Source organism: Tauraco erythrolophus, chromosome 3 (genome assembly GCF_009769465.1).
Source record: "Tauraco erythrolophus isolate bTauEry1 chromosome 3, bTauEry1.pri, whole genome shotgun sequence".
In the NCBI taxonomy this organism is placed as follows: Eukaryota; Metazoa; Chordata; class Aves; order Musophagiformes; family Musophagidae; genus Tauraco; species Tauraco erythrolophus.
The window spans coordinates 54,207,454-54,222,742 of record NC_141467.1 but is presented as its reverse complement, the minus strand read 5'-3'; the positions used below and the strand labels follow the sequence as shown (position 1 = coordinate 54,222,742).

Genomic DNA, 15,289 nt, shown 5'->3' with positions numbered 1-15,289 from the left:
ATGCAAATTGTACCTAGCTACCAGCTTTTGGTACGTTCATATGGTCCTTTGCAAGCAGCAGCAGTAAATTTTGTGGGCAGAAAATGCTTGTGTATACATAACCTGCAGGTGTGGTTTTAAAGCCAATGTGTGACAGTTTACTCTCTGTGCATGAAAAAGGTGCGCTCTGCCTGAGAACGTCTACTTAGTCTCTGCCTGAGAGAGCACACTGATACAGTGCATCATGTATGCTTTTGGCATTGGGGTACTTTGCAGTTTCTGGGTACTGGGTACCACCTTACTGCTGTTATTTGCAGTCTCTGTTTAATTAAAAGGAAACGTTTAACCATGTTTTCAGTGCCGTATGTGATTTCAGTGCTCGTAATGGTTTCTCCAGCTGAACTTGCTTCATCACCCCTGCTGCTTTTCACTTTTGAGCGCTGCCAACATCCAAGTTGGCATAGTAAGGATGGCACACAGAGGGAGGCACAACGGGCATTTCTAAAGTAAGCAAAAGGCTCCTGACAAAGCAGAATATGGTGCTGTTTGTCACGCTTGGAGCATCAGGGTGTTTCACCTGCGGGAAAGAAGACGGTTGCAATTAGCCACAGCATATGCAATATACTCTCAGTTGCTACTTGGCCAGCCAAAGTTAGTGGTAGGGCAGATTACAAGCTTGAGCTGCAGGTTTGGCTTTAAAGACATTAAGCATAAAAGATTTATTTTTTTTTGCTTAAATGCGCTCTCATGTAGTGGTGGTGTATCCTTTACAGACTGGCCTTCAGAACTGATTTTGGGTTTTTGGGGAGGTGCTCTCATAAAATCTTGATTAAATAACTACTCTCAGTTCTCTCTTATATGAATTTTATTTTACTTCTGCACATTAATTATTGTACCCTTTTTTTTCTCTAGTCAACTGCCTTGTCAGTATGGAGGATACAGTTTGAAGTTTCTGATGTTCAAAGAACACTTTTGGAGAACATGACTAAAATGTTTATATATGTCTACTGAACTTTTCTTGTCGAGGATTGCTTGTGCATCATTATAGGCTCTTCTTGTAAGGAGCTCCTGAAAATATCACCCATTTAGTACTGTTTTGAAAAAAAAAAAAAATAAAAACCAAAACCACAAAGCCAACAAAAAACCCACAAAAAAAAACCCAACCAAACAGTACTAAAGTTGTGTATGCAGAAAGTCAAATATAGATGTTTAGGGCTAGAAACTATCCTTGCCTGAGAACCTTACTTCTTTATGAAAATAAGACCTGGGCAACCATAATCTTTACTTAGCATGGAGAAACAGTGGGAAGAAGAGGTTTTACAGTGCTCTAGACATCAAAAATTGACCATAAATTACAAAAAAAAAAAAAAAAGGCAATTAAGTAGCCTTATTTGGTAATATAACCTCCTTTGGTAACATTTCAGTAACATAGTAGTCCTCAATGGCAAAACGTGAAAACCATGTATTCTCTAATAATTCACAGTCACATATCGGAAACTGACTGCTTAGATTACATACTCTTGTCAAACTATGCAAATTCATTTGAGAACCAAATCTGTGGCAGTGGTTGAGTTTCTCACCCCCCTTCTCTTTCCCCAATTTCTTTTGAGTAGCACAAACCTGAACCCTTGTGCATCTTGGATTCGTATTATATTCTCAGTCATGGATGACCTTTTACAAATGACTTCCAATAACTACAGCTGAATTCAAGCACAAGAGTTGGTCGTGAAAGGTCATACTCTAGTTAAACAAAACATAGATAAATTTGTACTCCCTGCAGCAACTGATTGCTGTAGGTTTTCGGTTTGTGTCTGACCAATCTTAATTCAGAGCCATGCATTAGGAAAGGTTATGTTCTAGCTTCTTTGCCTTTCTCCTCCTAGTTGTCTTTCCCTACAAAATTATCCTGTTCAGAGAAATTTTTGAGTTTTCTAGGTGTTAAGGTTCTATTTCAGAGGGCTTCTAGTTTACCTTTTCCTGTGCTAGTGGATTAATTGCAATTCTTGTGCATGTAGTCTTCCTTACAAACGTAAGCGGTGTCTCTCTGTAAGTGTCACATTCTCATTGGGGAATATTTTACTTGCAAATGGAATAATTCCAGAGAAGTTATTTGAGGCCAGTATGCTAAGAGCATGCCTTAGAGTGGCGTATTTAGACCTTAAACAAAGAAACATGGCAGATTCAAACAAGTACAGTGTGTTTATGTAGGCATAACTCAGAATAAGTAGTAAATTGAAAGAATATTTGCACTCATCACCACTGGTCACTTCCTGGCCTTATGTTGTATAGACAATTCATCTTTTTATTTCTGAAATACAGAAACTGTAGACTAAGGCCTCCCATGGAGACTTTGCTGTGGAACTCTACTTTGTAATTAGTGCCAAGAAGCTGGATTTTTCCACCCCTGTTTGGGCTTGCAGCATGCTCATCTTGCATATACCACTGCTTCTGATTCACACCAGAGAAGCTCTGTAGCTCAGCTGTTTGTGGTGCAGTTGTCCTAGCAGGTGAGTCAAAAGAAGCTACTGTGGGCATAGCCCTCTAGGAGCTTGTGTGCTGCTTCCCATTGGTACTGGTGCCTTCATTTTCATATGCCATTTCCAGAGTATTCTAATTAAGATTATATGGGGATAATGTGCTTTGGAGCTGGATATCAACTCATCTTCACTACGAGTGAAACACCGACAGTGGACCTTCTTTAAGATATGCCAGATTGGATGGTCGTGACTCCATGTGTCTTTGCCTCAACATGGTTAATCTGACTGCAAATTTCAACTGCAGTCACATTCCTCGTCTGGGTGGGGGCAACCATATGTTCTTAATATGGACAGAAACCAAGCAGGAACCAAAACCAAAGCCAAACTACTGCAATGTTTCAGCCCTACTGAGTGCAATGCGAAGCTTCAGCTGCCTAAGACTGTAACAGGGTATATTAGAGAGCTATATGTCCACAGCTTTATTTCTATGGGTGTCTGAATATGTAGATTCAAGCTCTAGTTGCTCTCCATGGCATTTTCCATCATGACAGCTCTTACAGTGCTATTCTTAGAGTAAACACCAGATAGTTTTCCTTCAGTGCAAAAAAATCAGTCAGCCATCCCTCATTTAACACATACTAAGAACCTTGGTATAGGAAACTGCAGTAGACCAGCTGATGGGTGGAAACAACTTCCTTTGTGTCAAAGCCCAGAAACCTATTTTGTGGAAGATAACTGTATAAGCAATTGAGCTCGACACTGGAGTGTGGTCAAAAAGGCATTCTAACAGATTATGTGGTGTATCCTCTAGACAATCATAATATAAAGCATCATACATAACTAGCAACATGAAAGTGGAGGCTGGTGGTCCATGTGATTTCAAATGAAAAAGCAATGGCCCTTGCAGTGCGAGAACCGAGGCAGCTTCTACCTTGGGATTTGGATCACATTGTGATAGAGTTTGGGGAAATGTATATGCTAAGCCATAATTAACTGATCTTTGCCTGCCTAATTGCAGATGAGTAGAAATCCCATGATTTGTTCCATTCAGTTCCCTGAGAGCAGGAATCTGAAAAAGTTGTTAAGTGGTTGGATAAAAGAAAAAGGCATTTCAAAGCAGTTGCATAGTGAGCTGTAAAACAAAATTGAAACAAACTATTTTTGTTGTTGGATACAGGATGAATGCCAAATAGGCATTGAAAATATACACGACATTCAGCTGGAAACCATCCAAACCATGATATCAATATTGTGTTGATGGTAAAACCAAATATGCTGTCTGGCTTGTTTCCATTATCTCAAATCATCCATCCTTAAAGTAAAGAAAAGGTGACAAATTTTTGCTTTCCCTTTTCCCAGATATATAAAGCACAATCTTCTAGAAGAAAACTGGCAAACAAGCCTGCCCACTAATTCTATTAGTGGGTATCCTGGCTATTCTGTGTCATTTGAAAATACTTATCAGTGCTGATGAGGCAGAGTGCAGGTAAAACTTCAGATTTTTGAGTAACTTATATTGTAACATCGCCTTGCAATAAGTACAGTTACACAAAGTTAGTTAATGAAGAATTTGGTCCAGGAATGGATTTGAATTATGCACAACAGAATTAATGAATGAGGGCCCTCAGTCCTATTAAGACTAATGTTTCTTTGTCAGTCCAACTTTTTTTTTCCTTTGGGGTTTCTTCTTGTTTTGGCTTTGTTAGGTAGAAACTGAATGGTGTATGTTAATCAACACAAGACATTTGGCTACTCGAGCTTTCGTAAATGTTTAGTTTCCCAGGGTCCTTTGAACCACCCAGGGAACAGCTCTGCATCCTTATTAGAGACTGACAATTAAAGGTCTGTTTTCATATCAAAAGTAATCACAAAAAATTAGCTAGGGAGATCTTGGAATGCTGTGAGAGTTTCCATGTTTCGAGATGGCCAAGTTTCCTTCATTTGCTTCAATCATTATCAACTTGGGTTGCTTTTTATGTTTCCTACTGCCAGGACAACTTATGAGTTGGCGTTGTGACAACTGAGGAGGATTATGCAATACCGTGAAGATGTGATTAATACATTTTAGGCCACTGTAATCATATTCAATTGCATAATTATCACAGAGGTGCAAAAGTAAGCTAAACTAGGGTTTGAAGACAATGCTATAAATGAGCAGTTTCACTTTTCTGAATTCCTTGTAAGAAGGAGGAGGAGGAAGATGCTATGCACATCTGCAGGAGCTGTGCTGCTTACAGATCTTGGAGATTCTGCGGATAATTTACAGGAAATGTATGATTCTGTCCTAAATATTTTAATCTGTGTGCCTAGTTACAGGCTTTCACAGAAGATAATCTGGTAGTGTCACACTGTAAGTCTGAAAAACAAATCTGAGTGTTTCTTCTTCAGGCTCTGACACCATGGGAAATTGCTGCAGAAGTTTGTCATGAACGAGTGCTTTGGTTTCCTTTTACTTCGCAGAATCTCCTCTGGTAGATTAGGAAACCAGTAATGAAAGTGAGGTGGATTGTAACCAAATAGGTCACATATGTGTTTGTTTAGGGTCCATAAAAGTAAAGTAAAATCTGAAGTTGTTACTGTTTCTGCCACGAACTGGAAAAAAAAAAAAAAAAACCAACCTGTTACTAGAGTACTGAATTCCCTCTTCAAAACGGATTTCCTAGGAGTGCCATTCCCACTTGCAGTTCAGTGAGTATGGCTGTTTCAGATTATGTATATGGCTTTTTCAGAGCAAGGCTGGGAGTCCTCTTTGCCCCCTGGGATTCTCCCCACTTTTCTCAGTCTGCTTGGAAACCCTCAGACACTAGGGAACAGGGAGACAGACCCAGAATTTCTGTTTCTGCCCTGCCTTGCTGCCATGCAACAAATATTAGTAGGATTATCTGAAGACTTAAGGAAACAAACTTTTTATTCCAAAGCCTTCATTTTATTAATGTTGATGATGGTTACTTAAAGTGTAAGTTGGAATTTGATTTTGGGGAGGAAAAAAGAAAAAAAGGAATTCTTTTGTTCCTAGGACTCTTAGCAGTCACGTCACATAAATTGGCACATCTGTGTATTTAAGGGATTTTACACTCTAATTACATGTCATAGTAGTCTTTTGCCTTTTGAAATGAAACTTTTTTTTCTTCTACTGCATACTTAGGGAACAAACATGCTGTCAAAATCCTTAATGTATCCAGCTATTTGAACATAAGAAACAGCATCAAGCTGTTATTTGTTCTGTTGGAGCGTACTCATATTTCCAATCTGAATCTTTTGTACCTGGTGATCTTAATTATATTTGAGCTGGAAGTAGTTTAACATTAAAAAGAATTACAGCAGATTAATCTGTAAACCTGCATAAACATCACATTCCTTTGTATGGAGGTAAGCAGGGCATAGTGTGCATAATTACGTGTTGTTCTCCATGTAGGTTGTGTGCATAAGGCTGAGGAGTCAGTGTTGCAGTTCCTCGTGACAGCACCAATTATGGCACGCTCTTGTATCTTGCAGTGGTCAGTTATATTAGAAAACATACATTATTCCTCTCAGTAAAGTAACCTTCCTTACAGTAAGAGCAAGCAAGCAAAAAAAATTTGAAAATCTCCACTTGTCCTGGAAACAGGCATTAGTATACTAATTAGTGTATGAAAATACAGAGAAATCTTTCAAAGAATGTTTGCTGTAATTATTTTTTTTTTCTAAAGTGATATAGCTTGAGGTCAGCCCAAGAAGGCGATTTATTTCAACCATCCAAAACCACATAAAGGTATTGTTTTACACTTTTTGCAACTGGAGAGACAAAAGAAAATCACTAAAAATTAATTGAGAGGTCTGTTTCTCCAGTCCTGGATTCCAATGATGATTTTGCATCAGTTGCGCCAGTTTAGCCTCAGTTAGAGTGGCAGAAGGGCAGAGCCTCAGCAAACAAGAATCGTAGTTTGTACTGGTAAATACATCTTTTGACTAAAAGTATCAGCAAAGCGTCGTTGTCTATAATTAAGGCCTTGTGATTTGCTTGCGTTGTCAAGGCTGGTCAGATGGCACTACTGAGCCCGCTTGGGAACAGTTTACCAGATGACAGGTAGAAAAAGGAAGTTTCAGGAGAAATACAGAAGAGGACAAGCCGTTCACGTTCAACCTAAGTTGCAGAAGATACATTTCTTGGACTACACCAGCTACTTGCTGGGTGGCTTCCATATAGATTCCCAGATGGCAGTAAATTTCCCAGTTAGTTTGATGTTCGTGCATCCATTCGTCTTATATGAGCCACTACCTCACTGCAGTGGCTCAGGAAAAACTGTCATAAATTTTGAATTCAGCATGTGTAGGTCTACAGCTAATGAAACTTCTGGCAAGTCGCAAGAATTACCTGCATTTCGTGAGACTAACACGGGTGTTGCTGGTGGGACTGGCTGGCATTCTGACAGTTCTGCTTTTATCAGCGTCCCACTGCCTCATGTCCTTTAGATTTGGAGCGCTCTCTCTAGTGGTGCTTCTTGAATCCCACTAATGAATGCTGATGGTGACCACAAGTGACCACAAGGCACCTAACAGAAACATCCTTCTCAAAGTTGAGGGTAGCATAAATAAAACACAGGTTAGTGACTAGTCACTGTAAGAGAGTTCTGGGGATTTAGGAGAAAAAAAAAAAAAAGAAAAGCAGGACAAACAATATTCTGGTTACTTTCAATGATGAAGTCTTCTACTGCCCTACTGTTAGTGAACCCCCTTTCAGCGCACTATAGGCCTTATCACAATGCAGCATACTTGTGCCTTTTAAAACTATTTTTTAAGCTGAATTCTGGAGGGACATTTTTATTTTAAAGTAGTTGTTTTTAAAAGCATTTCCCTTTGTAACTTAATGATGATCTATTAGCAGTAAGGAAGAGAAAAATAAGAGACTATTCTATTTAGGCTAAGAAAGAAGGTGTTTCATGTGTTCATGTTTTTCACTGCTTTTTGTAGCTTTTGGCCTTAAAACAAAAGTACAGTACACACCGGGACTTCACTGGCTTCCCCATATAATGGTGCCAATGTATTTCCACCCTAATTTGCAGCATCTCTGTTATTACAGACCTTGGCCTCTTCTGAGCACAACTGCTGACTATGCCAAATTCACATAGTTGTTCTGTGATGAGGACAAGGATCATCTAGCAAATAAATGGAGAACACAGTATTCAATTTGCTGGTGACCTTGAATTTGATCTTTCTTCTATCCTTGACAGTGTAGTCAATCTCTGTCCTGTTTAACCCATGTCATCATTACTGGTATGTCATACAGACACTTCTGTAACTGCCTTTTCCTTGATGCTATAGTATTTAAATCACTAAAATAAAGAACTAAGAGTGAACAAGGAAAAAACTACCATAAATTCTTCTTCACCTTTTCCTTAGCAGTGTCAGGAATGGCCACAAAGGTCTTTCTCAGTCTTTCTGTTCATTTTTTATATTTGTCTGAGGTAGAAACCACAGGTTTGATTGATAGTGCAATTTGCATCTGGAGGCATCACTGGAAACACAATGGCATGAAAGGCTACTCTGGCGGAGCGCACTTTTCCCCCTGGGCTGACTTTAGAAACTCATTGATGTCACTTCCTTCCTCAGTCAGCAAGTGAATTTTCACAAATTCTCAAGGCCAGCTGTCCATGCTGTCAACAGAAAGTTATTAAAATTCCTTTAAAGTGAATCAAAATAGCCTAAAAACAAATGTAGTGGGAAACAGGAAAGAATCAGTATTCAAAGTCCACAAACCTTTGAGCAAAATAGTGTTGATCTAACCAGAGATTACAAACACTCTGCTTTCCTAGCAACTTGTATATCATTAGAGAATGCTAAAAACACATACTCCTTTAATCTTCTATTACTGACTATCTATTTGGTTAAAATGTTAGTTACAAGAATAAATTAAATTTATTCCAAAGATGAACTCTGAGGACAAGGGAATACATTTTGAGAAGTCTCCCCTAAATGATAGTGGGGGGGAGGCGTTAACAAAAAAAACATAATTTTTGTATTTAGCAAATAAAAACACAATACAATCATGCAGGAAATAATTAACATAAGAGACAATCTTGTAATATAGCCTAAAGTTATTATCTTTATCTGAATGATCTATAATGCTTTCCTTGAGGAGTATTCTCAGGGATGAGTAGGAAAGAACGTTTTCCTTTAGTTAATAGATAATATACATTATATATTATATTATCTACTATTACATTAAATATATAATATAATAACAGTCTTCATACTGTAATACTTAAAATATTTTAAAAGTTCTATCTTGTGCCACACATATCAGTACAAAAAAAGTCTATTGAAATGGAGTATAATTTCCAGTGCTGGAGGAGGCATCCACCTGCGCTAGGCAGAAACAGGCTACACTGACAGTTAATAGTGATGCTGACAGGTTGTAAACAGTGTCCTATCATTATTACTTTAAAAAACACTCTGGGTGCATGTAGCCTAGCTGGATAGGTAAGTGTGAAATTCCTGACTTTCCCCAATACATGCGGATGGTCTCCAGTAGCAAAGGGAGGGTAATTGATACCAGCTGGCCTTTAGACAACTAGTGCATGGGCGCAGTAAATGAGGCAAAATTACTGTCCCTTTTAATCTAAAAGGAAAGAATAAGTTTGAGGTGTCATTGCTGCTAGGGTCCCAGATGGCTATAGAAAGCAACGTTCTGTCTAGGTTTTGATCATGTCTTCAGGAGCACGCTGCAGAAGGCAGCCAGAATAAAGAAGCAAGACCATAATTCAACTTGCCGCTTTGTGGGTAGTATCAGGATAGAATTTCTCCCTTCAGCCAGCTGGTGCCTAACCTCAATCTTGACACAGGCACGTAATTTTATTTTAGGGTAATGGCAGAAGCTGCTTTTCTCCTCCAGTAGTCAAATCCTGAGCTGGATGCTACCATTCTCTCAGGCACGTATACATGCAGAAGTACATCACACAACATTAAGATGTTTCATAGCACATGTTTGAAATTTCTTATCTTCACTTGTGAATTCTTGTGGGGGTTCAGGTTAGCAAGATTGCCTGCCTATCTCAATCTTCTTTCTATCGCATCTTGATTAAGTGGGGCTTGTGTTTCTTTTACTTCAACTGGATTTCCATTTTGAAGTTTTAAGTAATTTGTACATGTTACATTCTGTTTCTTAATTATAAGGTTTGATTATTTTTTGCTGAATTCACTGGTTTTTGTTCTGTATGTGCATGATCATATTCATTAAATTATGTACAAACTAATTGTTTTCTTTCTCTTTCAGAGTCTGGAGAAAAATTGCAACAACAGATAATTAATCAGGTATTTTGACACTTTCATACTTTTTGTCATTTAATTTTTCATGTAGAAAAACTGTAGCAATTAAAAGGGAGAACTTCACAGGGCAGGCTAGTATTAACCATATACGTGTGCTAAGGACCACATATCAGACAACTGCCCGGCTCTGCAGATGTGTTGAATTCACAAGAGTAGATATCGTTTTGATTTAAACCTAAGATTTGCTATTTAAGCAATTTAGTTCATTTACTTCTCAGTGTGTTGATGGTGAGGACAAAGCCTAGAGGTAATTTGTTCATTGGTATCAAATTTTGTAGCACAGAATTTCTTTTTTTTTAAAAAAAAACTCTAATATTTCTCCTGTTTGCTAGTATTCTTTTTAAAAAACAGACAGCTGTGGATATGACATACGTGCGCAACAAATACAAGTGGTGTCTTTCAATGTTATTTAAGTTTTCATTTCTGCCATGAATTTTCATTGAGGCTTCACTAAAGTGTGACATTGCTTGTGGAGGTGTTTTCTGTCTTGTCTTTATTACTTTATCAGTTAGGAGTAATTATTTAGGAAAAAAACCTTTATATATTGCAATTTAGCATTTCAACATCAGGAAAAGGATATAGGAACCATACTGCAAAAAATTTCTCCTAACCAGAAAGAGAGGAGAAAACACAGAGTTTGCTTTCCTAAATGATATGCTCTTCCAGATTGAAAGGACTTGTAGAGAAGCATTGTGCTGCTTTTGATTCTCAGCTTCTTGTTCTCTTACTGAATGCTGTTATCCAGATGGCATATAAATGGATATCTGGATTGTTTGTGAGATTTATTTTGAAAAGTCACTTAAAAAGCAGCCATTAAAATATTTGTATTCCCACAATTGCCCTCTCTTAAGTAGTCTTCCTTCCAAGCTATAAATTGAGCACCGTGTCATTACATCACTGTTGTCTGTGAAGTTATCATCTAGATGGAGGACCAACCCGCCAGGTGACTGACCACCTAAGGCAGCCTGGTTTTGGTCTAACAGCATTTCTTCTGACATGGCAGAGCACGGCACGAATGTCACTGTGTGACTTTCAGTGGCCTGAGCTCACACAACTCCTGACTAAGCAAGCCCTTGCGCATCTGGAAGCTTATGGGAAGCCTGATCCTGTGACACTGAATAATACCCAGAGTTCTTACAGCCTTCCCTTTATCTTGAGAAATTGAAATTAATGCCAGAATATGGCGTTAGATAAACAAAGGAAAATCTTCACTTTTTTGAAGTAAATGTAGAAATATTTCAAAACAATGGAATTTCTGTGCTTTGACTGAGAGTTTGTGTCCTAAACCTAGCTTAATTTACTTTTAAAAACTAAACCGCATTTGAAAATTAGCCTGAAATGTCTTGCAAGATCACTTTTGGGAGTCCGTACTGGCCAGAAGGGGGGGCAGTTGTATTTTTAAAACGCAACTTGAGGCTGCATTGACAGGGCTGTGGATGGCTGGTTCGAGACCTAATTCTGCACGTTTCCTGTGTGGCAAAACCAGCTCTGTGAATGACATTGCCTTTTTCTGAGGAAAAGTGTATTGTGAGAAAAAGGACATTTGTCACAGTTGCGAAAAGTGGATTAGACGCCCTACTTTGAGAATCCAGTCTTGGTCTTTCCCTGCATGCCACTGCCTTACCCTCCTTGAATTGCTGACCTGCTCTGTCTCTCTGCAGTTAACTTAAAAATATCTAATTTTGCAGGAAAATTGCATTTTCTTCATATATGGAGGGTGTATCTAAATAAAGCTGTAAAGAGTTGATTTGGGGACAAATGGTAGATGCTCACTTTTGAGTGGGTACCGGTGAAGCTAGTGAGGTCTCATTACGTACTAACTTCCTTTGGACTTCCAAGAAATGGAAGAATATTTCAAATTAGAAATCAATTTCATTTCCAAGTCCATAATTTAGGGCACAAATGCAGAGGCACTGCATATTTGATTTATAGTAATATTACTTCAATAAAAAGATTTGAACTGGGATTTATCCTAAGGGAATATCTCCCATAGAAGGATTCTGTTTATTTTCAATACTGAACTTGAAATTTTATATGCAGGATAAGATACTTATCTGGCTTAAGATCCTGTAGTCCCCTCTAAGTCAGTGCAACAACACTGAGTTAAACTGGCTGCCAGAAATTTAAGTGAGGGAGAAGTGGCTCTGCAGAAGATGAATGATGTTGCAACTTGACAGGAGTAGGAGTGCAAAGGGGCAGATAGCAGGAAATGTCTTGTTGAGAGGTGAGTGAAACAGAGGGGATGGGGAAATGGTGGAGCTGCTGTCCTGGTGATCTCCTGCTAGACCCTCACTGTCTCTGGGGATCTGGGATCTGTCATATCTTGAAGACAAGTGTTGTTTCTGTGTGGTTCTTAGCTTTTTCTAAATCCTAAGCAAAGTTTGGTGAAATATGATATAGATAAAACACCAAGGTAGTATCTGCTTCCAAAAACCTTCAACTACAGTTACCATCTTCAGTCGCTCTTGTTCACTTTGATCATAAAGCATTTGCTGGTTTTCCTTGAGCACTGTTTTTGTCGTTTATGTGTATGGATATGCATGGTCGTTTAACAGCAGTGGTCGTCTACCGCTCTGAGCAGAGGCATCCGGAAATGGTATGCACTCTGCTTTTCAGTACCTGTTTCTAGCTACTTTTGCAACTTCAGGGTAAATCCTGGCACCGATGTACAGCCTGTTTAGCTGTAGCACATTAACTACTGCTAAGGGATATTCCAGGAAACAAGAACCAACCTTGCGCTTCTAACTGTGTAGCAGTCTTGGCTAAAAAACATGTTACAGACCGCCAGTCAAGACGTATCTGAAGGCAATCCTTCATGTTTCATCCTTACCACTCAGATTTGTTGGTGCTGTGGTCTTAATGTATACTTGTACATGTGGTTTTGGCCAGCGCCTTTCAGAAGCTCTGAAGGACTATTGAGAATATGCGTACTTTCATTTTGAAGCTGAAGTTGTTTGCACAGTCAGACTTGAGCCTGTGCCTTCTGCAGTGAAGCTGCAGGTTGGAGCAGGAGGTGGGTGAGAGTGCTCCACAATACCTGTCCCGCTGTTTTGTCCCTGAGGAGCTCTTTCCTCAAGGCAGGCTCTCTTGCAGTGGCATATCCATCTCTTAGTCTTTTAACATCTCTGCCAGGGAGCATTCCCTTTTCTGCACAGGAGGTTGGGGAAACAGTAACACAGTAAGGACTGTGATGAAGCAATGTACTTGCTAGAGCTAGGCTTGGACTAGGAATAACTGCAGCTCTGGTGTACTGTCAGTATGTATACGTCTTCTGCCAAAGTAAAGAGGTGAAAGAAAACTCAAACATCTATTAAATGACAATGTAAGTTTGTTGCACAGACCACGTTGAGGAGTGACTTATGCACAGACCTGAAGGATGCTCCAGGTACTTACATGGTGTAATAAACTTAAATCAATATGAGCAAATCCTTCACAGTTCAGTCCAAACTCCTTGGTTTTTCTTATGCACTGCTCTAGTTTACTTCAGTACTCTCCCCTTCATCCTCTCACATGACCTAGCTAGGAAAAGTTCAGTCCATGTATGCTGGCTTCCAAGTGCTGCTACTTTGAGGTTATCTAATAGGTATGTCTAATAGGCTTCTGTTTTCCCACTTTAGGTTCATACTCCTCAGTGTTACTTACTTTGTTCCCCTGAAACTAGGAGTTTGAAAGTCAAGAGAGCTAGTGCATTTAGCCCACTTAACAAACCGAACAATTATTTCACTTTCATGTGCTTTACAGAATCACATAATGGGCACATTGCTGGCTCACAGCTTATTCTTCAGGACCTGCAGGTCTTTTCCTACAGAGCTGCTTCACGGTTGTCCAGCCCACAGCCTGTACTGATGCCTGGGGTTGTTCTTCCTCACATGCAGGAGTTTATAGTCGCCTTTGCCAAATCTTATGAAGTTCCAGTTTACGCATTTCTCAAGTCTGTTGAACTCCCTCTGAATGGCAGCATAATCATGTGGTGTAACAGTCATTCCTCCCAGTTTCGCATTGTCTGCAAACTTGCTGAGGGTACGCTCTGTCCCATCATCCAGGTCGGTAGTGACTTTGAGGCACTAGTGATTGGCCTCCAGCTGGATTTTGTGCACGACTGTTTGAGCCCAAACAGTTCAGCTAGTACACCTCACCAAACGGTTAGTTACCTAGCCTGTACTTCATGAGGATGTTATGGGAGACAATGCCAAAAGCCTTACTAAATTTGAAACAATTTCCAGTACTCTCCCCTCACACACCAAGCCAGTCATCTCATCGTAAAGGTCTATCAGACTGGTCAGGCATGATTTCTTCTTCATGAATCTATGCAGCACGAAGTCCAGCTGGAGATCAGTCACCAGTGGAGTATCCCATGGGTCACCACTCAATAAAATACTTTTTAACTTCTTCGTTACATGCCAGGATGATGGGACACAGTGTACCTTCAGCGAGTTATCAGAGGATGCAAAAATGGAAGGAGTGGTTGAGACACCAGGTAGATGTGCCACCGTTCAGAGGGACCTCAGCAGAGTGGAGAAATGAAAGGAACCTCATGAAGTTCAGTAAAGTGAAATGCATCTGGGAGGAATAACCCTGCTCCATCAGGCTCTTAGGAATTGAGGTGAAGCTGACCAGCCTGTAGTTTTTTTGATCCTCCTACTAGCCCTCTTTGAAGATAGGAGTGACATTTGCTTTCTTCCAGTCCTCAGGAACCTTCCCCCATCACCACGACATTTCAGAGATAATCAAGAATAGGCTTACAGTGATATCCTCCAGCTCCCTCAGCACTCATGAGTGCATCCCAGCACGTCCTATGAACTTGTTTATGTCAGGTTCGTTTAAATATTGCCTAATCTGATCCTCCTTCACCAGTGGGGAAGTCTTTCTTGCTGCAGACTTTCCCATAGGTCTCAGGGGCATGGTTTTGCTGAAGGCCAGTCTTACTAGTAAAGACCAAACCAATGAAGGTGTCAAGCCTCTCAGCCTTTTCCATGTCATCTATCGTGAGGTCCCTAACCCATTCAGCAGTGGGCCCACATTTTCCCTAGTCTTCCTTTTACTGTGGATAGACCAAAGGAAGCCTTTTCTTTTGCCTTTCACATTCCTCCCAGGTGGGTTTTGGTTTTCCTAACACCATTCCTGCATCATCAGACTGTGTCTCTATATTCCCTCAAGTCACCTGTCCCAGCTTCCACCTCTAGTATGCTTTCTCTTCATGTTTATTTTTTTTCAGAAGCTGCTCTTTCACACACGCAGACTTTTGCTACTTTTGCTTGATTTCCTCCTCATTGCGATGAACCATTCTTGAGTTTGGAGGAGATGATCCTTGAACTTCACCCAAATGTTCTGGACCTCTCTCCTCTCCAGGGCCATATCCCGTGAGTTTCCTCTAAGCAGGTCCCTGAAGACCCTAAAGTCTGCTCTCCTGAAGGCCAGGGTTGTGATCCAGCTTGTTGCGTTGTTCTCTCTTTTCAGGATCTTGAACTCTACCTTCTCATGGCAATTGCTGTCACCCTGACCTTCACATCTCCAACCAGTCCTTTTAT

General features: G+C 39.9%; 1 protein-coding gene across 1 annotated transcript in view; it reads left to right on the top strand.

Annotated features, from left to right (window-relative positions):
* CHST9 (carbohydrate sulfotransferase 9) overlaps nucleotides 1–15,289 on the top strand; it is an 87,730-nt gene that overhangs the window by 59,021 nt on the left and 13,420 nt on the right. The window contains exon 2 of the mRNA XM_086609244.1: nucleotides 9,709–9,746. Within this exon, the coding sequence (XP_086465370.1) occupies nucleotides 9,709–9,746 (38 nt within the window). The remainder of the gene's footprint in view (nucleotides 1–9,708; nucleotides 9,747–15,289) is intronic.